The sequence below is a fragment of the Hippopotamus amphibius genome, chromosome 6 (genome assembly GCF_030028045.1).
Source record: "Hippopotamus amphibius kiboko isolate mHipAmp2 chromosome 6, mHipAmp2.hap2, whole genome shotgun sequence".
NCBI lineage: Eukaryota > Metazoa > Chordata > Mammalia > Artiodactyla > Hippopotamidae > Hippopotamus > Hippopotamus amphibius.
Genome location: NC_080191.1, coordinates 8395024 through 8418957, shown reverse-complemented (window position 1 = coordinate 8418957; position 23934 = coordinate 8395024). Strand labels below are relative to the sequence as shown.

The window sequence follows — 23934 nt, the reverse complement described above, 5'->3', positions numbered from 1 at the left end:
ACATGGAGGGCCCATCACTGACCCTGAACTTCTGCTTTGTGCCAAAATATGTCTTGGGAGGCAGTCTTGGCACTGGCCTCTGAGTTGCCTCATTGAATCCAGGATCACAGTTTCCAACGTGGGCCTCTTAGTCCCCAGTTCCTGGGTGTTCCCAGCTGTGCCCACCCCTTCCTGTTTGATGAATTCTGAGACAGGCATTTTCTTTCCCTGGTAAACATCTGGAGTTAGGAACAAACTCACATTCAGTTTCTCCTGAGAACTCATTTTATAATAGTGCCCTCTGAACTCTGCTGCAAATTCCAAGGAATCAGTTAAAGAGCCATCAACTAATTCACAAGTTTCTGCCAGGCTGACAGGGCAGAACTGTCCAAATTCGCCCAGGCGAGATATCAGTTCTTCAGGTGAGATACACAACTTGTCAATGCAGGCGGCTTTTCCTGTTATTAACAGATTAACTGTTATTATGCATATATTTTTTTCACAGAAAACACAATAAGTTTCAAGATGAAAATAATTTCAGTTATGCTAGCACTATACAAATGGGTGTACACTGTAAAATTCCAGAGTAAGAAGTCAAAGTTTCTCTTCACACCTCCATCCTCTCAATCCAACATCCCTCCTACAAGGTTATCACTGTTGAGTTTGTATCCTTTTCAGATTTTTCTCATACATTTGTATATATACATGTATATATCTTTTGCATATAGGATGCTTATGCCACTATACTCAATCCTGGCCAACACCGTGACTGTAGCCTTGTGAGAGACCCTGAAGCAGAGGGCCCAGCTAAGCTCTGCCTGGGTTCCTGACCCACAGAAACTGTGAGTGAGTGTGTGTGTGTGTGTGTGTGTGTGTGTGTTGTTTTAAGCTTCTAAGTTTTAGAATAATTTGTTATGAAGCAATAGATAAACTAACCCACTATTCCATCCATTTTTATGATACAGATGAAAAGGCTAAGGAGCCCCAATAGTCCTTTCCTACAAAGACTATTACACTACTATAATACTTCACTGGTATACTATTAGTATTCTACAGTATTATAATGCACAGTACTATGGTATAACGATAGTTGTGTTAAAGTATATAGTATTATATAGTGCGATAATATTATACTATATGGTACTATAGTTTTACAATTGTTCGATGCTCTTTAGCTCAGATGTGCTGACCTCAACAATCCTGACAGGTTTAGTGACAGGGTAATTTAGACTCAAATCACTTTAAGTCCTAAAAGACACCTGAGTACCTCTTTTTCTGATTCTTGGGATATTCTTGATGATATCTGGCAATGTCTATATATCCTTTTCTGGAATGCGGCAGAATGAGGAGGAATCTCTTTAGTTTTCTAGCCCTGACCTTGCTCCATCTCATTAGTGAGAATAAACTGGCCCCCTGATAGGGGAGGGTCATTTGAATAGCATACAAAGAAAATGAATTTAAAAAAAAAAATCAAAAAACTAAATTCAAAAAATCAGGTAGATTATCAGGTAGATGCTGAAGTGGGAAAGCAAGAGGGAAGCTTCAATTAGATTAAACTATTCAAGGCAGAGGCAAGTATATCTGGAATAATGTAGTGGACACTGTGGTGCCCCACCCAGATCCCCCTTCAGGGCTCATGCGCCCAGCCCCCAGCTGCTGGACATACCTGTGCTGATGGCTCACAGCGGCACTGGGAATTGCCCCTCTGTTACAGGTTATACCCCCTCCCAGAGTGACCTCTGGTCAATGACAAGCCGATGGGAGGACATAAAGCCTGGCCTCCCCCCTCAATTTGGGAAATTCTGAAGGTCCCTCCTAGCTGCAGAGCTTCCCTATAGCATCTACCGGGACTCCTGTTTCCACCATAGCGCAGGTTAGCTTCTCCCTCTGCCCACTTCTACGAGCTTCACGTCCCCAGAGGCGTGTCCCCTGATTAGCGCTGACAACATACAGGATGCCCAATGAAGTTTGAATTTCAGGTAAACAGTGAACAGTTTTTAGTATAGATATGTCCCATACAACATTTGGGACATACTTAGACTAAAAAATTATTTGTCATTTATCTGAAATTTAAATTTAACTGGGCATCCTGTATTTTTATTTGCTTAATCTGGCACCTCTGCTCCTGAGAGTATTCCCTGATAAAGCTTCTGCACACAACTTTTCCTCCTGAGTCTGTTTTTAGGCGACCCAATCGGAGGCAGGAAGGTGAGGTAGGGTAACAGAAAGATGAATAAAGCACAACTTTTTCTTTCAAAGCCTGCTGTGGAATGTTTTACGAGTGTGATGCTCTCCAAAACTTATTGGGAGTAGGTTTCTGAAACTCAATTCTCTCTTCCCTTGCACGCTTAGCTTCATCCCTTGTAATCCTCAGCTGAAAACAAATTCCCAATCTGCAGATAAACAGGAACCAGGGATACTGGTGATGCCCAAATAATGAAGCAAATCAAGATTTAATGATGCCGTTATTATCAGAATCCTCTCCGCATTTTTCCTTGTACAAGATTCTCTTTGTCATGTTGCTCCCTCATACCTCCTTATACCTTCTCCATATTTTCCAAAGTTAAAGTCATTAAGCAGATGTCTGTGAAACCCCTCCAGAAAAATTCTTTGGCATGATCACTCTTTTCAGAGATACGAGATGTAGATAACTTTCCTTCTATTTTGTGTATTTTTGGAGAAAAATCAAGAAACTTCTAGGAATATATAATCAAATATTTTCTTTCATGGATTCCAAATACAGATGAAAAGACATTCTATGTTCAAGTTAAATTTTTTAATAGAATCAACATTTACATAATACAATTTCATAGTAAATAGTAAAAATAATTCTAGATTCCTACACAAAATTTTGCCAAGAGCCACTCCAGAGACCCCTGCCCTCATATAACTGCCATTCTTGAAACTAGCTTCTCACATGGTGTTCCAAACGCTATCAGCTCTTCTGGTGAGAGATCATGTATTGTTTTTACGTGATAGGTTCACATGGACATTGAATAAATGATAGCTGCCCCATACATTCTCTAGTTGGCTTGTGGGCTCTGTTAATTTATAAGCCCCTCTGCCATGGCACTTAGAACTAGTTAGTGCCTAGAGACTTAGCTGGAGAGCTAAGCTGGTAGCTTGAGTAGAGGCTGTCATTTATTAGAACAAATATACATGCCCACATAATTGGAAAATACTATGTATTTAAAATACTGGTTAAGGTCATGGGAACTAATATTCAAACTGAATGAATTATGGTAACACAAGTCAGGCATGCATAGACTTCAAATTGACATTTTATTTTGTTTTCAGACATATGTTTTCTTACCTGCTTTTATTCTTTCGAGGTATATCTGTATGTGCTTATTCACCATTTTAACCTTCTTAATGACTGCATTCCATACCCACCATTTGCTGTGAAAGCCATCAATCACATACCAGTTCTGATGTTGTTCTTGATAATATTGCCTGATCTCATCAATATTTTTGCAGTACTTTGAGTTCTTGACAGCTATAATCTGTGAGCTGTTGTGCAGTGGATAAGGTAAACTAATAGAGAAACAGAGAAGGAGTGGAAAAAGCTGTTAAAAACCTGTTTTTTCTAGATGATTAAAGTTCATTCCTTTATCATTGCTTTCATCACATACATTACCTTGGTTCCTTTTTTTTTTCCAGGAGCAATCTTTTGAAAATCTCTTTGGAAGGCACATCCAACTCAAAGATGACCGTGGGGATGACTGACCTAGCTTCCAAGAGACTCACTTGATATTTAGTTACAGGGTATCCATCAATGACAACACTAATAAGGAGAAATGTGAAAATAAAAATTCCAGATGTCTTTTCCCTCAGACCTTCCTTTCTGTCTTCCAGAAAGAGATTACCTTTAGGATTAGCCCCATACTGTTCCTCATGTAACTTGATTTATCTTGTCACCTTACCCTCTTTATCTCTCTCTCTTTTTTTTTTTTTTTTTTTTTTTTTTTTTTTGGCTGCGTGGCTTGAGGGATCTCAGTTCCCTGACCAGGGATTGAACCCGGGCCCCAGCAGTGAAAGCCCGGAATCCTAATGACTAGGCTACCAGGGAACTCCCTTTATCTCTATATTTTTAACCTCAGTCAGCCCAAGAGCCAGAAGGAGGGCTGCACATACAGACACACCTCTGGTTCATATACTTAGCGGCATAGACCTAGGTTTTGCCAGACTTCGAGAGATAATACACATAATACCTTGAACATTGTGTTATTTAGTTAGTGCTACTATTCTAAGCATGAAACAGTGGAAAGAGTACAGGTTTCAGAGGCACACAGACTTAGATTTGAAACCTGGTTTGACCTCTTTGAGCCTTAGTTTTCAGTAAAAGAGTAAATAGTAAAATAATGATATTTAACCCTTAGAGTTATCTTAAAGATTGTAGATCAACTATATAAAGCAATTAGTAGTAGACGAATGGACATTCCTTATAACAGAATGGCTGGCATGGGAAGGATTACTCAACCCTGATCTTAATGTCGTAGTGTTATAGCAAACAGATAGGGTAAAAATTTTATACCGAAACATCAGTGGCAGTAAGACAAGGTGTCTTATAAATCAAGATTTTAAGAAGTACATTAAAATGTTTTCAAATTAAAAAAAGAGACGGTCCTGGCACAATTAATAGTATTTTAATAAGAGATTAATAAGCAAATATGGGAAACATTGTGTTCCAAGCTTGCTTTCATGGTAAAATTCTGGGAGGAGGCTGGGTGTGGAAGGGCAGATGAGGAGTTGGTGTGAGAGCCCTGTGGCATCTGGAAGAGAATCATTTCATCAGGACCCATCGGGCCTCTGAGCAGAAATGATGGAGAATTTGTTAGTCCAACAGTCTAAGGTAATGTGTGTCACTAGCAAACTGAGAGGAGGAGTAAAAGCTGTCTGTAAATTCCAAAGTCAGGAAACAGACGCCGAGGTGGCCGAGCTGGGCATGCAGGATGACAGCCACCAGGAAGGGTTGGTCTGTCCTCCCTCAGTGCTCTCCAGCTAAGTCTCTAGGCACTAACTAGTTCTAAATTCCATGTCAGGGAGGATTATAAATGAACATAGCCTGCAAGCCAGCTGGAGAATGTATGGGGCTGCCATTGTGATTTTTAGTGGAGAGAAGCTCAACGTCTTTGTCCTGCGAAGGATCGCTTGAGAGGTCCTCAGGATCAGGGAAATTCAGGGTGACTAGGCAGTCACTGTCCTGGTATTAAGGTGAAATAAAACCTTTGTGACTCAACCGTGGTTGCCCTCACTAAGAGCCCTCACATGCAAAGCTGAATGCCAGCAAGGAGGTAGCTCGGTTTGCATAAGTCCCAGGGCCTTCTCTGGGGAAAAAACTTGATACTCCAGCATCTGCTCCCCCATAACTGAAAGTAGGAGAACTGTCAAAGACTGGATTAAGGACCGTGGTAGGGAAGGGCAAGGAGGCTCCCAATAAAAAACAACCTTGAGTAAATCAGCAAGATTTTAAGTCAAATGACCTGGGCTCAAGAGCAGGGCCTTAGGTTTTACCAGCTTCTACTATGGTGTGTGGCCAGTGGCCGTGCCGGGGAAGCTGTGGTTGCTTGGAGGGGGTGTAAACTGAACACAGGGCTCTGCTGTCCAAATGCAGCATTAAGGGAGGGCACTGCTACCTGCGCAGAGAGCTGGGCCAGGGAGAGACCATCTCCATTGGACCGGTACCACCTGGGGGATGCGGGGAGCACACTTTCATCCCTCCATGGGGCAGTGAGACGTTCTCCTGGGCTGTAGAAGTCACACAGTCCTCCTTTATGGCCTCTGTAAACCTGGAGACTTTTGGACAACTCAGGGGTTGCTGCAGGGAGTGAAGTGGCCTGCTGGCCCCTCCGGCATGTGAATGTTCAAGCTGAGTTTTCGCTTGACAGAAAATTAAAACATGTGACCATATAGGTGCCCAGAGTTGGAGAAGCAGATCACACACACTTTACAAGAGCTTTAAACCCTCTTTAAGATAAGTATTTTACATTCCAGTAAGTAATTTCTTCAAAGGGTGAACTCCATGTGTCCCACTCCCTCCCCACGCACCCCCATGGCCCCCACTTACCCTGCAGTATTACATATACTTCCCATCAGAGATAATTCTAAGGCCTGAATAGCCAGTTCATCAGGTGCTGTCATTCCTTTACGAAGATGCCAGTTTAGCATAAGTGCCAGCTCTGTGTCTGGTTGGTTGTCTAATATATAACGCAAAGCATCTCCTATTGACAAACGCTTTAAGCCATATTCACTTGAAATTTTTCTGGCAACTGAAAAACATTAAAACTGTAAACTTATTCCATTTCACAAATTCATCCGTTAACCTTAGTTTCAGATTCTGGTTAATCGATATCAACGGTAAGCTAAGCTTCACCTTCCTCAAAGACATTTCAAAAATTAAAATTGCTACATTTTATTGAATTACTGCTGTTCAAAGGTCGATCATTATTCGTATTTCAGGTATGTGGCTGATGGGTCTGGTTAATGAGCCAACTCTGTGAAGTTTTTCCATAACCAAACCATTTACGTGTTTTCCACTTCTGCATGAGGTAGCTTTATAAGGCATTATGTGTACTACTACTATTTGGTATTATGTCCAAAATAACAATTCAATGCTCCTGTGTCACCAGATTAAACCATTTCCCTATCTATCCATTTATGGACTCCAGGCTGCCATCAGGATAGCTTACCCTATGCAGTTAGGTGGCAGTTAATCCTCTAGGAAATAATTAAAAAAAAATTATAATGGCATAGCTGACATTTTAATAGTAAGTCACAGCTTATGAGGCAATATTTCTTCTGTGACTTTATTTGATATTTTCAACTATTGCATCAAGCCTATAGAGCGGGTATTGAAATTCCAATTTTATAGACGAGAGAACTACAGCCCACTGAAATGGAATGATTTGTCCAAGGGCACATAGATGTTGCCACTGGGGACTCAGGCTTGGCCTCTGCTTCTGCCAAGTGAGACCACAGAGAATGGCTTCTGGCTACCGTTAAACGTGGGTAAATGTGGGCGTGCTCTGACGCGGCTCATCATGTTCTGGAGGCAGCAGTGCGCAAGGAACACTGAGACTCATCTGGTCCCACGGGGGATACAGGTTAACTGGCCCCAATCAGGGCCACCCAGGAGGGACCACCCTGTGAGGGCCGTAGCCGCCTTCCTCTCAGCTTTGCCACAAACGCTAGAGTCACACCTATTATTTTTAAGCTGTAAAAACAATTAAGCTTTTACAATTTGACATTGTGTTAAAAAATTAACCTCTATTTCAACAAAAATCGAGAAGTAAGATTGTCTCATTTACATTTTACTTTTTGCTGTGGTTGTAGGATCTTATTTTGAAGGTCAATATACAGCTTTCTTTGAGAAATATCATTATTTTTGTGAGCTTTTAGAACACAACTATTAAAGACTCTTCATCATGTTAAGAAATTTAAGCGGGGAAAACACATTTTTCATCTGAGGAACTAAAGCACAAAACTCCCTTTCGTTATTTCTGGTGACAAATTAATCTTTGACCTCATCTCTCCCCTTCATTCTCTATGCCATCAGTCATTAAGTCCTGTCGTTTTCCTTTTAAATATCTCTGGTATCTGTCCTTTCCCGTTTTATTCTCATTGAGAACAACCACATGTGGTTATCATGTCATCTTAAAATACCACGTTCACCTATTGTTGGACCATTTGCCTTAAAAAAAAAACCCCCAAAAAAACCAAAAACCCCCACGGTCTCAAGATATAAAAAATTCAAAAAAAAAAAAAAAAAAAAAAAATTCAAACAGTATAGTTTACCAAATGCCTTTTTCAGCAATGATTAAGATAATGGATTTTCACTTTTTAAATTATTAATACAGTAGATTATATTTATAAAATTTTAAATCTAATGTTTATGCTAATAAAATCTTAATATACTGTTATTTGACTATATTTATAGATAAATTGTAATTTCTTTGCTCATATTATCTCTGTTAGGTTTTGCTATCAGGGTCATGCTAATTTAAAAATGCGTTTGTATTTTTTTTATTCCTTGTTAATTGCATGGACTATACTCTTTAATTTAAAAAACCTGAAAATAAATTGGACAGCTTACTCTCTTCTCCCTTGCTCTCGAAAAGCTTATAAAAACACAGGCAGTATCTTTTGAATTTTTAATTCCCTGAAAATTTGACATAATTTCCGTCCAAAATCACTTGATCCTGGGCTGTTCTGGAGTGCCTTCTCTTCAGTGGCTATTGGCCTCTTTAGGTGTTCTGTCTCTTTTTGAGTCAGTGTGGATAGCTAGTTTCCAGAAAAAGTGGCCCTGGTTTTCAGGAGATTCTTTTATGCTTAAGGATAGTAAAGGCAAACACAGCCTTACCTGTAGTTTTCCCAGATTTTGGAGGCCCCAGAACTGCAATTCTAATGGGCATCGTAGGCTTAGGTTTGGGTTGGCAGATATATTTGATTGGGTTCTTCATAAATTTTTCTTTGGTTTCCTTACTAGATAAAAAATAAATATACTGACGATGGATTACAGGATGAAGTGGATTCTCTGAATTTTCAACTGGCTTGATTGTCTCTCCTTCACTTAGCTGCAATATATACACAACTGAATTACTAAGTTAGCTTTATTTTAAACAGCATTTCCCCCAAATACCTCTGAAAAGACAAATTTGTAAAATCTTTCTTATAGAACAAGAAAACTAATTATAATCAAATATTGATATTACAAAGCTGTAAAAAGAAAGAATTATTTTATACTCTCATGCAATAAATGTAGTTTTTCTTAAATAGGTTTCAGTTTCTGACAGTTATAGTCCTTCTGCTTCCTTTACAGTGTCTTTAGCGTATACTGCATGTTTCTGCCAAGGAGGGTAAAGGTGTTTGGATATATTTGTGGGCCAATTTATCTCCACAAACAGGTCCACTCCTAAGGTGGTGTAATGTATGGAAATGCGTCCTTCCAAAATCCGGGTTTGAAGCCCTGACCCTCAAAGTGACTGTATTTGGAGACAGGGCCTTTAAGGAGGCAACTAAGGTTACGTGAGGTTATAAGAATGAGGCTCTAATCTAAGAGGTCTGGTGTCCTTATAAGAAGAGAAAGAGACACCAGGAGTGCGTGAGCGCAGAGGAAAAGCACTGAGGACCCAGTGAGAAGTGGTCATCTATACACGAGGAAGAGAGGCCTCACCAGAAAAACCATCCCGGCTGGCACCTATGATCTTGGACTTCCAGTCCCCAGAACAGCGAGAAAATACATGTCTGTGGTTTAAGCCACCCAGTCTGTGGTGTTCCGTCACGGCAGCATGAATAGACTAACGCAGGTGGGGTCCAGGGTTATCTTTGGGAGTACACTGGTGGGACAAATCCCACTGGCTTCTCTTCTACATTTTTATACAGATGCAATCCCACACACATAAACATCAGAAGCCGCCAAAAGAAAGGGAAAAATACACCCAAAAGGCAGCCTGAGGTGTCGGTATGGAACGGAGAGGAAGGACTGGTCCCGCATCTTTGCATTGGTGATGACGATGACTAGGTAATAAAATGGCTATCTTTTTTCCATCACCAGATGGCGAGCATCAGTCATCCCTGGACCTGACAGAGCAGGGGGGAAACAGTATGGTAATACTGCTCCTCCCCTAGAACTACACCAGGACAGCTGTCACAGGTCAGCGGCGTTGTCAGCATCACCATTCTTGGGCTGGAATGCTGTTCATGCCTGGGGGTAAATGCTAGGGATAAGAAGAAACTCAGGGATGGGGTGGGAATGTCTGCTCTATTTCTTACACTTGGTGATAAAAGAAAAGCTGAAAGTTTAATGATTCCATTTCAGATTGTGAATTCTTACAATAGTTTCTGCTATCGCCCCAAATATCTAGCATGTATCTTTCTCCTCTGTAGGTCAGAATACCCAAGGTGTCATCAAATCAGAAACATCGAATTGTCAGGCACCCAGAAAGATTCCCAACTGCCATGAAAAATGGTTATTTATATGTTTAAATCCTTCCCATGACCATACACTCATTTCTCCACAGGGCATTTTTGTACAATCCTAATTATGTTTGGATACGGGCCCTTAAATAGGGTTCTTTTTTTTTTTTTAAGAGTCTTATTGAGATATAATCGACATACAATAAACTGCATATATTTAAAGTGTACGATTTGATGTTTTTTCTTATTACTCATCTATTTTATACACATTAGTGTATATAGTCAATCCCAATCTCCCAATTCATCCTACCCTCCCCACCCCCTTAAATAGGGTTCGAGCTTTGCCTGCTGCTTCCTCTCTCTTGCCCATCTCAAAGAGAAGGTTAGGGCGTTACTATTTGTCAAAAGCTTTCCAGCTGATCCTAATACATGCTTAACTTTACCTGATTCTCTATGGCGGGAACTGTCATAGTGTTTCTGTATTTCAGCATGATATCTGAAAAGGTTTCTCCTGATATCCTTACCATTAAGGTAAAGAAGATATCACAATTAAGTAGAATTGAGACTGATTATATCACTATCAACCACGAAGGAGGTTTCAAGTAATATGCACATGGCTCCCTTCCTCCAAAATACTTTTTATCAGTGATCAATAAGCAATATATGTTAATAACAACAATAACATATTAACTGAGCACCCACACACACACACACACACACAAGCACTGTTGCAAACACTTTACAATAATTAACTGATTTAGTGATTGTAACAATACTGTGAGGTAGGGACTTATTCTTATTCCCTCTGTGCAAATGGGAATGGCTCAGGGAGGTTAAGTAATTTGCCCAAGGTCACTCAGCTAGTAAATGGTGGTTTTGAACTCAGGCAGTCTGGCTCCAGAGGCATGGTCTTCTCCACTGTGCTTCACGGATGGAAATAAGAAGGTACACTGGTCGAGAGGGCACGAGACAGTCTTTTATTGTCTTTATAGCACTTAATGCAATCTGACAAGAATCTGTTTATTTATTGCCTATCCTCTCTCTCCAACCCAACTAGAATATAAGGCTCACAACAAAAGGAACCTTGTCTGTTTTATTCACTGCTCTATTTCCAGGAATTGGAACAGTGGCTGGTGTGTTTTTGATTAAGATTTTGGCATCTTGAAATTATTTGAAAACCAATTCCACATTTGAAGTTACTGAATTCCAGTTACATTAAATCTGTTTGTCCACAATGCATAAAAATACAGTACTTAGAAATAAGTTCGTGGTGAACATTAAAGGCACAATTTATGTGGTATCTCACACTTTCCAGAGGACTTTATATTCTTGCATTTGATCACAGTGACCTAATGGCAGTATTCTGCCACCTTAAAGGTGAGGAAACAGAATCAAAGAGTTTAAAGGACTTGTCTAAAATTAGATAGCAAATTAGTGTCAGAGTTCAGCTCGCTAGATGTCTAGTTTGAAAATATTTCTGCTATCTTCTGCTACAGAGTTAAAACCAAGTTGGAACTGGATTATCTCTACAGAAACAGACAAAAGAAATTTAAACACTTTCACTACTTTTCCTACTTCAGAAATGAAAACAAGCACACATTTTTATAGCTAGTTAAGAATACTGTACAATGCTTACAATTTTTTGAACTTATCCACTATCTTCTTCTTAGACATACTTAAAAAAAAAAAAAAAGAAAGAAAGAAAGAAGAGAAAGAGCATGGCTTTCAGATGTACTTGCTGACATTACCTTTACAGGGTCCCAGTAGCCAAACGAGCTTATATACTTGTAGGTAAAGGTGAGCATTTTCTGGGCAATGCGTGATGATATTGGATAACATTTCTCAAAAATGCTTGCACGATTCTCCACCAGTGGTTTCAGTTTCTTATTCAACATATACTGTACAATGTGGATTTTCCGAGCTCCATTAATGAGAATTACTGGTATCAAAAACTTCTCAAATTCTTCCTGATGAGAAAAACCATAAAACCAAATAGTTGTTTTGGGAAGGAGGCTGGCAGTATTTAATTACAGTACATAGACATTGCTAGTAACTGATTACTTCAGTCTAGAGAACAAATATTTTTCAGCTTCCAAGTGACTGCGTGTTGGCAGCTAAAACTTTTGACCCTACGTGGCTTCCATGTTGCCCTTGATTTATTAACTAGTTTTTATAATTGTAAGTGGTGCTGATGAAAGGGACTTAACGCCTAAAAATATACCTTTCTTTTGAAATGTTAAAGAGAAATCAAGGCATAAACCAAATTGCTTTTGTTTCACTCTCAAACATTATTTTTTGAATTATGAAAAATGAAAAAGTAATAACCTGTATTATTTGTAAATTACTCATATCTGTTTCAAATTTTTCTCCCAGTTCACCTCTCAGGCGTTCGAGCGCATCAATTTCCTGCTCTTCATCTTCCTCACTCATCACTTCCTCATCTTTTGGAAATTCATCTTCGAGGATGTTCTCAATATCATATTCCTCATCTTCAGGGTCTTCCTCACTCATGTCTTCATCTTCTCTAACGGCCTAAGGAAGAAACTATTCCCTTTTACCATACATATAAAATATGGAACAAATGACACTGCTAACTAATCATCTGGAATATTCTGGAATAAGTGGATGTTGGTTAGTATGGCATGCCACTAATATAGTAAAATTTCACATATCTGGCACCCAAGAAATTTAATGCCTTCAAGACTCTAACACCACAGTAATCCCCTAAATAAATACATAGACAAGATATTAGCTGCTAATATTTAATGCTATAGTTGTCAGAACGTTACAGGTTTTTCACGGTCTTCAGTAACAGTGTTTAATGCAACTCATAGAGCTGTGTTACCTTGGCCAGAACCAGTTTCCTCGTCTGTAAAACAGGAATAAGGAAAGTAACTTTCACATGGTTGTTGGCAGCGCTAAATAAGTTAATACATGCAAAGCCCTTAGAAAACTGTCTGGTACATGGTAAGCATGCAAATGATAGCTATTGTTCCTATTATTATGCTATTACAGCTATTATTGTCATTTTGTGTAAGCACTGTACTAATAGAATAGTACATGCCCCTTGGGAAGCTGCAGATGATCTGAGGAAACAAGAATAACACGTAAAAGATTATATTAAAGACAGGATACTGGTACTAAGTGGTGTTGTATAAGTTCGAAGTGCTGTAGTTCAGTTTGCATGAAACTGAACCCTACTGTATTGACCCTTCTGCACCGCCTCCAGGCGTGCATGCTGCCCTCAAGTATTCCTTGTCCCAGAGGACAATACTTCCAGTGGGAAGCCTGGGAGTTATCCTAACTCCTCGCTCTCCATTATCGCACATCCAGTTTCCAAGAACCGGAATCCTAAATCATGCTTAAGACTCTCTCCTCCTTTCTAGTCCTGCTCTACTGTTTGCCCTCTCATCATGTCTTCCCTGCGATCTTCTGATTAGCCCGCTGAGACCCTGGTTCCTTTAAAAGTCCCTGGAGCTGGGATTAGGAGGAAGATGAGAAGATAAGGGTCCTTCCTTGCTCTGTGCCCAGGCTCTTCTTCACCCAGGAGTCTGGCACTATGTTTCTCAGTTCTCATTCTTTTCTATTTGCATTTTGAAGCCATTTGCTTCTCTTACTACTTTTTTCTTGTTCTTTTATTTTGACAGTTTTTTAGGCTGAGATTTGATGTGCTGAGGATCATTAAAAGTATGGTGGGATGAGTCCACACTATAAGCTGTGGACGTCTCAGTTTCAGATGAACTGTTGCTCCCCTCTCAAACTCTGCTTACTAGCTCTTGCAACTCGTTTGTTAATTGAAAAAATTAAACTATATAAATTTAACAAGAAATTCATTTTTGCTATAAAGATCAAATTATTTAGCGTTATGTGGGGTTAAAAAAAGTCTCACTTCATACTCCCAGCCCTATTTCCACTCTCCTACTTGAAAATAATTTTGGTTAACAATTTGATTAAGATCCTTTTGGACACACACACACACACATAAAATCAATTTTATTTTATACGTAAATAAGATCATTGTATTTTCTACAACTTGCTTAAAAATCATTTAGTGATATGTTTAAATTTCTTTCCATATAAGAACATGCATCTCATGATTTTTGTTTAGGCATTCTTGCATTTTTAAACAATGCGGGGTTTTGTTTTGTTTTGTTGTTGTTCTATAGAAACCAGTTTAGAAAATAGCAAAATAAATAGTAAAAGGTACCCACTCTTGACCATTGGTTTCTCTTTCCTGCTAGTGACAGGGAGAAATTTAGCTAACTTACATTACCCCTCTTCTCTTTTATTCTGCCCATTTCTCGGTTTCAGTCATATTTTTAATTCTTAATTCTTTACCAAGTGCTTATAACCTTAAACCCTACCCCCAAATCTCTATTTATTGAATTATCATTTTTAGATGTATGTTCTGATTCCCCACAATTCAAGAGGATGTCTTTACTTTTCCTTCCACTTTTCCCTCTCTTCAGTTTCTAAATTTTGTCTCCAGTATTATTACATTTACATTTCTGCTTGTAACCGTAGTTAAGTATTGAGTGCTTCATGAAGAAATTGATTCTAAAAATTGAAAGGAAACAGCATTTAATTGATTCTGAAAATGGAAGTCCAATAAACATTACTTTCTATATTTAATTACATAACATTTATTCACTGAAGTGGAAGATAATGACAGAAGGGATGCAACTCTGTATCAAGAAACAGGGACCATTCTAAGAAGAATGTTTCAAGTATCAAGGTCAAGTATTATTTTTTTCTCATTATTCAAAATCATGCCATATTTTAATTTGCCCCATATTTGGATAATGATTTTCTTATTCCGCCCCTCCTCCCATATTTCTATTTGTTCTTGTTTTATTTTGTAGGTGGAAGAAGATTGCTCACCATATCAACTGGCTGCTTTTGAAACAAGAGGGAAGGGGGAAGGGCACAACCTTGAAAGAATGACAGAGCCCGAGGACATGACATAAACTGATCAGAACCAAATGGGTCCAAGATGGCGGACAAGTCCACTTCCACTAGACCTTGAGCCTCACTGTAACACTTCAGCAAGCTAAATGACATACCCCCAGGCGCCAGGACAGTTCCATAAGGATCAAAAAGTAGGCAGTGGCCCAATTTCTGGAAATTCCTGCCCCTTCCCGAAATAGCTGGAATACTCCTCCCACTCATTAGCCTATGAAATTACTCACCCCTATAAAAACTGACAGCCCAATACCCTGGTGTTGCTCTCGCCTTCCGAGATGGCCCACACTCTGTTTGTGGAGTGTGGTTCTCTCTAAATAAATCTACTTCTTACGTCACTTTGTCTCACTGAATTCTTTCTGTGATGAGATATCAAGAACCTGAGCTTCATTAAGTCCTGAAACCAGGTGTGTGATCTCATTTGGAAGACCATGGGTTTTGGCTGGGTTTGAGTCCTGGCACCTGGGTTCAAGTTCCAATCTGAGGTACACAATTTCACTTTTTTTAGGAAGAATATATGAAAGCCTAATTTTCCAAGACCTTAAATATCTGAAAATGTTTCCACTCCATCCTCGCACATTATAAATCATTTGACTAGGTATAGAATTCTAGGTTGAAAACCATTTTCATTCAGAATTTTGAAGGTATTATCTTTGTTTTCTATCACCCAGTATTACTGGTGAGAAGTCTGATGCAAATCTTATTCACATTCCTTTGTTGATATCTTTTTTTCATGCATATTTCTCTCTTTTCACTTTTTTTGGAATGTGTATTGGATGTTAAATGTCCTGGATTGACTCCACATACCTCTAGCTTTCTCTTTTGTATTTTCTATCTCTTACATTTTTTATTCTATATTTGAGAAACTCTTTAATTTTTCTTCTAATGTTTTTATTAAACTTTCAGTTAATTTAAATGCTATATTTTAGTTTCCATGAACTTATTTTTTGCTGCCTGGTTTTTGTTACCATCCTGTTTTTGTTTTAAGGATACAAGTTCTTGAAGTATCTGAGGTAAATTGGAATTTTCTTTAATGTTCAATAATATTTCCTGTATTGTCTATTTGTTTTAGAGTCAATTAGTCAATTATCCTGTTTGTTCACATTGGTTCTTCTTTGTATTAATAATTTCAAGTATATGGCAAGCCTCGGTTGTCCATTCATTTTTCTGAATGAAGGACTACGTTGATTAATTCAGAACAACTATAAGCTCTGGGTATGTGAACAGGACAGGCTGTATTGTGCTTCCATTTAAGATGTGAGGATGAGAAGAGGCAGGAAGACTGGATCTTGCCCAAAATGGTGAAGAGCACCAACCAACATTCTGTGGCACCTGGCGTGTTCTAGACAGATTATTTGACTACTTTAGAAATTATTTACCTTTTTTATTCATGGGGACAAATGCCACTGTTACATGAGGAGCTGGTGGGAGCAACCTTAAATAATTTTTCTGCAATTAACCCTCTTGGCCTTTCTAGATAATCAAATTCTGTGCAAATATTAAATTTTGTTCTTACTTTTCAACATGTAAGCTATTTCTTTTTCTCATCACATTGCTATGGTTAGTTCCTTCAGTGCAATGTTAAATTTTTTAAAAGGTTAATAGTCTAAACATCTTCATAGAAGACCATCTGGGACACCCACAGTTTAATTCTTTTTAGGGAAAAAAGGTTTTATTTTTCTATAAGTGGCGTTTTGGTCCTCTGGAACAGTGCTGCTTTCTTCCTTACATCTAGTATCTTTCAGTCCTTATGTTAGGAGACACATGTTCTAAAATTCATGGTCTCAGAGATTTTCCTCCACCATAAAGGAATAAGTTCATTCAGCCTCCAGCAGACAATAACCATAAATCATGGACAAAACACACACACAAACACACGTACACATCTTTTTTTTCTCTCTCTCTCTTGTTCCAGAGGGCTTCTGGAGAGTGAACAAAGGCAGATTTTGTAGAGTAGTCAAAATTTGGAGGAAGCAATTGGCTTAGGGTCAGTTCTCTTATTTTGTGCATTTGCTTAGAGGGCACCCTCCATTAGAGTGGTAGCGGAAGAGGGCAACTAAAACTCTGACAGAAAGCTCTGCCTTTTGTCACCTACAAATCAGCGCTTCCCATCTACCTCGCCAAGGATTAAATTCTGAGCCACTGCAGCTGCTGACCTTCAACACCCCCTGGAAGGAGTTAAAGGTGGAGATCAGAAATGAGGCCCTCTGTGCTCTGGAAAAAACTGGCAGAACAGGTCTTCAGATAGTTAGATATTTTCAGGAGATGACTTTATGAGCCCAATTCTTGCAACTCCTCTATCTAGAAAAGCACCAAAATCCTTCACGGCTCTTCCTGGCATTCTCCTTCATGCGGCTACCCCACATTTGGTAGAAGGGACCCAGGCACCAAAGAAGACAAGAGCAGGGCAAGAGCAAAGATTCTGGAGCTAGGGGTAAGAGTAGAAGCAAGGCCTCCAAGGAATTGGGAGATACACGCATTGTAAATCTGTATGAAGCCATTGGTTTATGGGATATTCTTCAGTCACATTTGGAGACGGAAATTCCACATGATGGCGACATTTTCCTATGAAATTAATGGAATTAGTCACTTTGAGACTTTGAAGTGATTTCTAATGTTAAAAGTGCTTCATTTGTTGCTAAAAAGTCAGACAGTAAAGGCAATAATGTTAAAGGTGAGAAGACAAACCTGGGAAGGGCTTTATCTGCATATGGTTCCCTAACTGCTGGTAAAAACGTGAGTCAAGAAGCTGCATATTATGTACAAAGAGGCAAATGATGAGAAAACCCCTGGTTCCGTGCATGAAAGCAAGCTTCAAGGTCTATGTGGAGTCAGGATGGACCTAACTCGGGGCATCATATTAACTGATTATAACAATTGTACTAAGTGATCCTTAAGATGCTACACTGTGTTTAGTCTTTCTTTGTCTAAGGCAGTAGCAGTACCTATAAAATTCCCATCAAAAAAGTTTTTAAAAAATACACAGTTTTAATCTCAGAAAATCTCATTAAAAATCTCAGGAATTGTCTTCCAAAAATCAGTTTGTATACCTTAAATGCAGGAGATACATAGTCAATTTTATAAAAGATGACTTAAAAGAGCTAACTTACAAAATCTTATTTTATTTACAAGATAGAATATTGAATGTGAGTTGCTTGGCTGTGGGGACTAGCTCCTCTCTAAACAAAACAAAATCCATGATCTTCAAGGTTCATCTTTTCAAAAACTCAGCAGATGGAGAAGAGGAGCTGTACTGAACATCCTGCACAGTACGTGACTCTGAGCGTCCACAGGCTCTGCCCTGTTCTGTTCTTCATGTCCAGGTAATCTATATTTTAGCTTCAGCACAACTTCACAGGCTCTCTGGCTAGACCGTATTCCCAGGCTCCCAGCCTATCTCCCTGTGGCATGGGCTGAAGTGTGAAAAGCACAAATGAAAATCCCCAAGAAACATAGTTTAATGTAGTATTATTATATTTTGTATTAGACTATTTAAACATCTTATCCAAACATCTTGGTTTTCTTTCCTTTAAAAATTTTCAGGGACTTCCCTGATGGCCCAGTGGTTAAGAATCTGCCTTCCAATGCAGGGGACACAGGTTCAATCCCTGGTCAGGGAACTAAGGTCCCACGTGCCACAGGGCAACTAAACAAACACACCACAACTAGAGAGAAGACTGCAATGAAAAGCCTGTGCACTGCAACAAAGACCCAGCACAGCCAAAAAATAAAAAAATTAAAAATGAAATAAAAATGTTCATTTTTCTATTATAAAAATAATAAATGTTCATTGTAAATAGCTATATAGAATATCAAAAAGTGTACATAAAATAAAAATGATATATAATCTTAGCACTTGCACATAAACCCTGTATTTCCTTAAAGACTTCTATGTATCTTTTTGATGCTCAACATCGCTAATTATTAGAGAAATGCAAATCAAAACTACAATCAGGTACCACCTCACACAGGTCAGAATGGCTATCATCAAAAAGTCTACAAACAATAAATGCTGGAGAGGGTGTGGAGAAAAGGCAACTGTTCTACACTGTTGGTGGGAATGTAAACTTGTACAGCCACTATAGAGAACAATATGGAGTTTCCTTAAAAACACTAAAAATAGAGTTGCCATATGATCCAGCAATCCCACTCCTGGGCATGTATCTGGAGAAAACCATAATGTGAAAAGATACATGCACCCTAATGTTCATTGCAGCACTATTTACAATAGCCAAGACATGAAAGCAACCTAAGTGTCCATCAACAGATGAATGGATAAAGAAGATGTGGTACAGATATACAATGGAAAATTATTCAGCCATAAAAAAGAATGAAATAATGCCGTTTGCTGCAACATGGATGGACCTAGAGATTATCACACTGGGTGAAGTAGGTCAGACAGAGAAAGACAACATCATACATATCACTTACATGTGGGATCTAAAAAAATGATACAAATGAACTTCTTTACAAAGCAGAAACAGATTCACAGATTTAAAAAACAAATTTATGGTTACCAAAGGAGAAAGGTGCAGGGGAGGGGTAAATTAGGAGGTTGGGATTAACAGATATACACAGCTATATATAAAATAGATAATCAACAAGGACCTACTGTATAGCACAGGGAGCTCTACTCAGTACTCTGTAATAACCTATATGGGAAAAGAATCTGAAAAAGAATAGATACATGTATAACTGAATCACTTTGCTGTATACCTGAAACTAACATAACATTGTAAATCAACTACACTCTAACATAAAATAAAATTTAAAAAAAGATTTCTATGCACCTTTTTATTTTACATTGTTGAGATTTTATATATATGTAAAATATGTTTTAAATATGTATGTGCCCTTTTTTCTTTAAAAAGCAATTTTATTTACTTACCTCCCCTCCTTTCCTTTTTTTCTCTCTCTCTATTATAAGTTCAGCCCTTCTTTTAGAAATCATGTCATCCTGTTAAAGAAAGAGACGTTAAAAAGTGTTAATGGATAATAACAAAATTACTTTCTGGGTATTAATTTTTTTTCCAAAGGGGAGTAACATATGGGCAGGATACTTTCCAGAAAAGCATGTGATGGTGGTAATTATGTCACTTACATCTTTGCACCTCTGGACCTCTTGATCAGCTCCTTCCCTCCAGAGGGATAAATGGTACTTGGGATCAGTCACTTTTTCTATAAACTTTAGAATTCCTTTTCAAAATGTATTACTTATTTGTTTGCTTTTGGTGGAGAGGTAGATTTTGTACATGGAGAAATAGGGAAATACTTGGAGGCTATTTGTTGAAAATGTTTGATCATCTTTCATCATATTATTAAGATGTAATTGCCTAAAGAACCCTAAAAACACACATGCATGTGAGGAAAGCATATGCACTTTGGATGTGTTCACACATATAGTGTGTGGGTAGTCCTCTAGTCTTTCTAGGGGTCTCTAAATCTAATGCAATGAATGGGTCCTTTGATATGACCTTAAGGTTTGCATGAAAACTAACCAGCACCCCCTTGGGTTTGGGGGCTCACTGGCTCACGACTCTTGGAATTCAAGTCCCTTTAAATACTGGGAGATCAGAGAAGTGCCCTAAAGACATGCCCTGGAGGCTCTGGTCTGGACCAGCAGGACCATGCTCCTTTCATCTGACAATGATTGAGTATACACTCCAGATAATTTATGTTTTGTTGATATTCAAGAAATATTTGTAGATAGAATTATAAAACTGAATGGAATCAAGTTAATATAATTCATGAGCTCTAGAGAGATTCTATAGCTTTTCAGAGGGTGAGAGTTGTAAAAACTCTTACTATTTCCTTTTTTAAAACCAGAGTTTTACCATAGGTGCTGTAGAGTTATGAAAATACAGTCTCCTTTGCATTTTCGTATAAGGAAACCACCATATACCACAAAGAAATGCAAAGCGTGCACAACAAAGCACACACATATCCTGTGTCTGTTTTTCATGTGGTCATTTCACTTAAATAAATAGCGGTCAGTGAAGTTTAACTAATTATTGCCTATCTGCCAGATGCCATCACTGTTCTGAGCACTGCACATGTGTATTCTTTCATTTTCTGCTCAAAATATACTGTAAGGCAGACAGCATTACCCCACTTTTTATTTGAGTTAACAAAGTCAGAAGGTTTAATTCACATAGTGTCATACAGCTAGTGTGAGGATGCTGTAAGACACTCCCAGATAAGGGTATGAAAAAGCACACGGTATGCTGGGGCTGCAAAGAGGGTTTGTATTTGTTCCAACTGAGAAAGTTAGAAAGAGGGTTTGGAACAGGATTGGGCGGGCTTTATGAAGCTTGGTGTCTTGCTACATTTCTCTCCTTACTTCCACAGTTCTTGGATGGCTGAGAGATTGGCTTGCCTTGATTTCCTGTGGGACAGGGATGGCCTGGGACGTGCAGTGTGGTGGCGCAAAGGGATGGATGGCAATGCCCTTAGAGGGATTTCCTCCGGCTAACTCCAAGATGAAAACAAATTCACTGTGTCTGAGCAGTGAAAGAGGAACCTCATGGTTTTAACACTTGGTTTATAATTTAATGAGTATTGAGCCGTGACGATGTATTCAGTAATTTAAGACACAGTATCTCAGAATTGCAATTAACTGATTAGCTCTCTTACACTAAAGAGAGCTTTCTTCCATACTCTCCCTGCCAAACGTCCACTCAGCCTATGCCTAGCTATTGACAAGCAGCTCACTGCCTTCAGTCTTTGTTCTTTCCGGGAAGTCTTACTAATATTGAAATACATCTCCCTGTACCTTCCTCCTACCAATGGTGCTTCTTTCCCCTGAGCCCACATGGAACAATGACATACTCCCTTCAGCACGAAAGGCTGTCATGTAATTTAACATTGCTCTCATGTCCCATCTTGGTATTCCTCGTGCCAGATTTGAAAGCCCTATTCTTTCTACGAAGGCCCTATTACAGATCTGTAACGGTGCCCTTTCAAGACATGTCGTATAAATGGAATGAGTCACGGTGTATGTACTATTTTCTTTGCCCGGCTTCTTTACTCAGCATAATGATTTTGGTAGTCATTCACGTTGTAGCGGGTATCAACAGGTCATTCACTTTAGATGCTGAGTACTACTCCATTATATGAATATACTATTTATTTATTTTATTATTTTTCCAGCTTTATAAAATTGTAAGATATTTAAGGTATACGTCATGAAGATCTGACATGTATACGTTGTGAAAGGACGTCTCCCAGTTAATCAACACATCCATCCCCTCACACATATATCTTGCGTGTGTGACAACATTTAAGTTCTACTCTCTTGCCAAATTTTAATTAAACAATAGCACACTATTATCCACTATAGTCATCGTGTTATACATTAGATTCGCAGGCTCTTATTCATCTTCTAGCTCAATTTTTTACCATTTTATCAAACTCTCCACATTTCCCACACCTCCCAGCCCACAGCAACCACTTTTCTGCTCTCTGTTTCTATGTTTGATTTTTTCTTTTTTTAGATTCCACATGCAAGTGATACCATGCAGCATTTGTCTTTTCTCTGTCTGGCTTATTAAACTTAGCATAATGGCCTCAAGGTCCATACATGTTGTTGCAAATGGCAGGATCTCCTACTTTCCCATGGCTGAACAATACCTTCTTTATCCATTCATGTGTTGACAGACACAGGCTGTTTCCATACCGTGCCTGTTGTGAACAATGCTGCTGTGAACACGGGAGGAGAGAGATCTCTTTGAGATAATGCCTTTGTTTCCTTTGGACATATATACCCAGCAGTGGGATTCCTGGATCACATGGTGATTCTGTTTTTTTAATTACTTGAGGAACCTCCATACTGACTTCCACAGTGGCTGTACTAGTTGACATTCCTACCAACAGCGTACAAGGGCTCCTTTTTCTCCACATCCTCACCAGCATTTCTCTCTTGTCTTTTTGATTTTAGATACCCTAACAGGTGTGAGAGGGGATACCTCATTGTGGTTTTGATTTGCATGCGATGTTGAGCACCTGTTCATGTACCTATTGGTCGTTTGTATGCCTTCTTTGGCAAAAAAATATCTATTCCGTTCATCTGCCCATTTTAAAAAATTGGATTGTTTTTTGGGTTGGATGAGTTCTTTATATATTTTGGATTTTAATCCCTTATCAGGTATATGATTTGCAAATACTTTCTCCCATTCCCTAGACTGCCTTTTTGTTTTGTTGATGGTTTCTTTTGCTGGGCAGAAGCTTTTTTAGTTTGATGTAGTTCCACTTATTTATTTTTGCTTTTGGTGTCAAATAAAAAAAAAATCATTGCCAAGATTGACATCAAGGAACTTATCCTCTTTTCTTATAGGAGTTTTAGGGTTTCAGGACTTGTGTTTCAAGCCTTTGATCCATTTTGAGTAGATTTTTGTGTATGGTGTAAGATAGGTGTTCAGTTTTATTCTTCTGCAAATGGCTGTATAGTTTTCCCAAACCCATTTATTGAATAGATTATCTTTTCCCTATTGTACATCCTTGGCTAGTTTGTCATAAATTAACTGACAATATATGCATGGGATTATTTCTGTGCTTTCTATTCTGGTCCACTGATTTATGTGTTTACAGCCTGCTGTTGAACCCCGGTACTGAATTTTTCAGTTCAGCTATTGTATTCTTCAGCTTTGTGACTTCTGTTTGGTACTTTCTTATATTTTCTATCTCTCAAAAATTTCACTTTGTTTATGCACTGTTCTTCTGACAACAATTTAAACTCTTTATCAGATAAATCACCTACCTTTGTGTCAGTAAGGTCTGTTTCTGGCATTTTATCTTGTTCCTCTGTTTGGAACATGTGGGAAGACATTCGGGAACCTTTTTGATGTGGGCCGAGCGATGGGATTCTTGAGCAGTGGAGGAGCTGAGGGTGTGGGGCGTGGAGACTAATATCACCCTGTTTGGTCCTGAGGGATGGCTGGTTAGCCAAAGACGGGTAAGATTCCTCAGAGGAGGAACAACCTAAGACAGGCACAGCTGCAGAGGGGCCAACAGGGGTGGTACATAGAGCCTTCCTTATATCACCGTGTTTGGCCCTGGAGGATGACTGGTTAGCCAGAGACG

The 23934-nt window shown here is 38.8% G+C and overlaps 1 protein-coding gene across 1 annotated transcript in view; it reads right to left on the bottom strand.

Moving 5' to 3' along the window:
• AK9 (adenylate kinase 9) overlaps window positions 1-23934 on the bottom strand; it is a 110142-nt gene that overhangs the window by 5223 nt on the left and 80985 nt on the right. The window contains exons 25-32 of the mRNA XM_057737677.1: window positions 19745-19813; window positions 12220-12426; window positions 11643-11861; window positions 8339-8552; window positions 6047-6248; window positions 3617-3763; window positions 3293-3513; window positions 241-437 (exon numbers count right to left, since the gene is read on the bottom strand). Of these exons, the coding sequence (XP_057593660.1) occupies window positions 241-437; window positions 3293-3513; window positions 3617-3763; window positions 6047-6248; window positions 8339-8552; window positions 11643-11861; window positions 12220-12426; window positions 19745-19813 (1476 nt within the window). The remainder of the gene's footprint in view (window positions 1-240; window positions 438-3292; window positions 3514-3616; window positions 3764-6046; window positions 6249-8338; window positions 8553-11642; window positions 11862-12219; window positions 12427-19744; window positions 19814-23934) is intronic.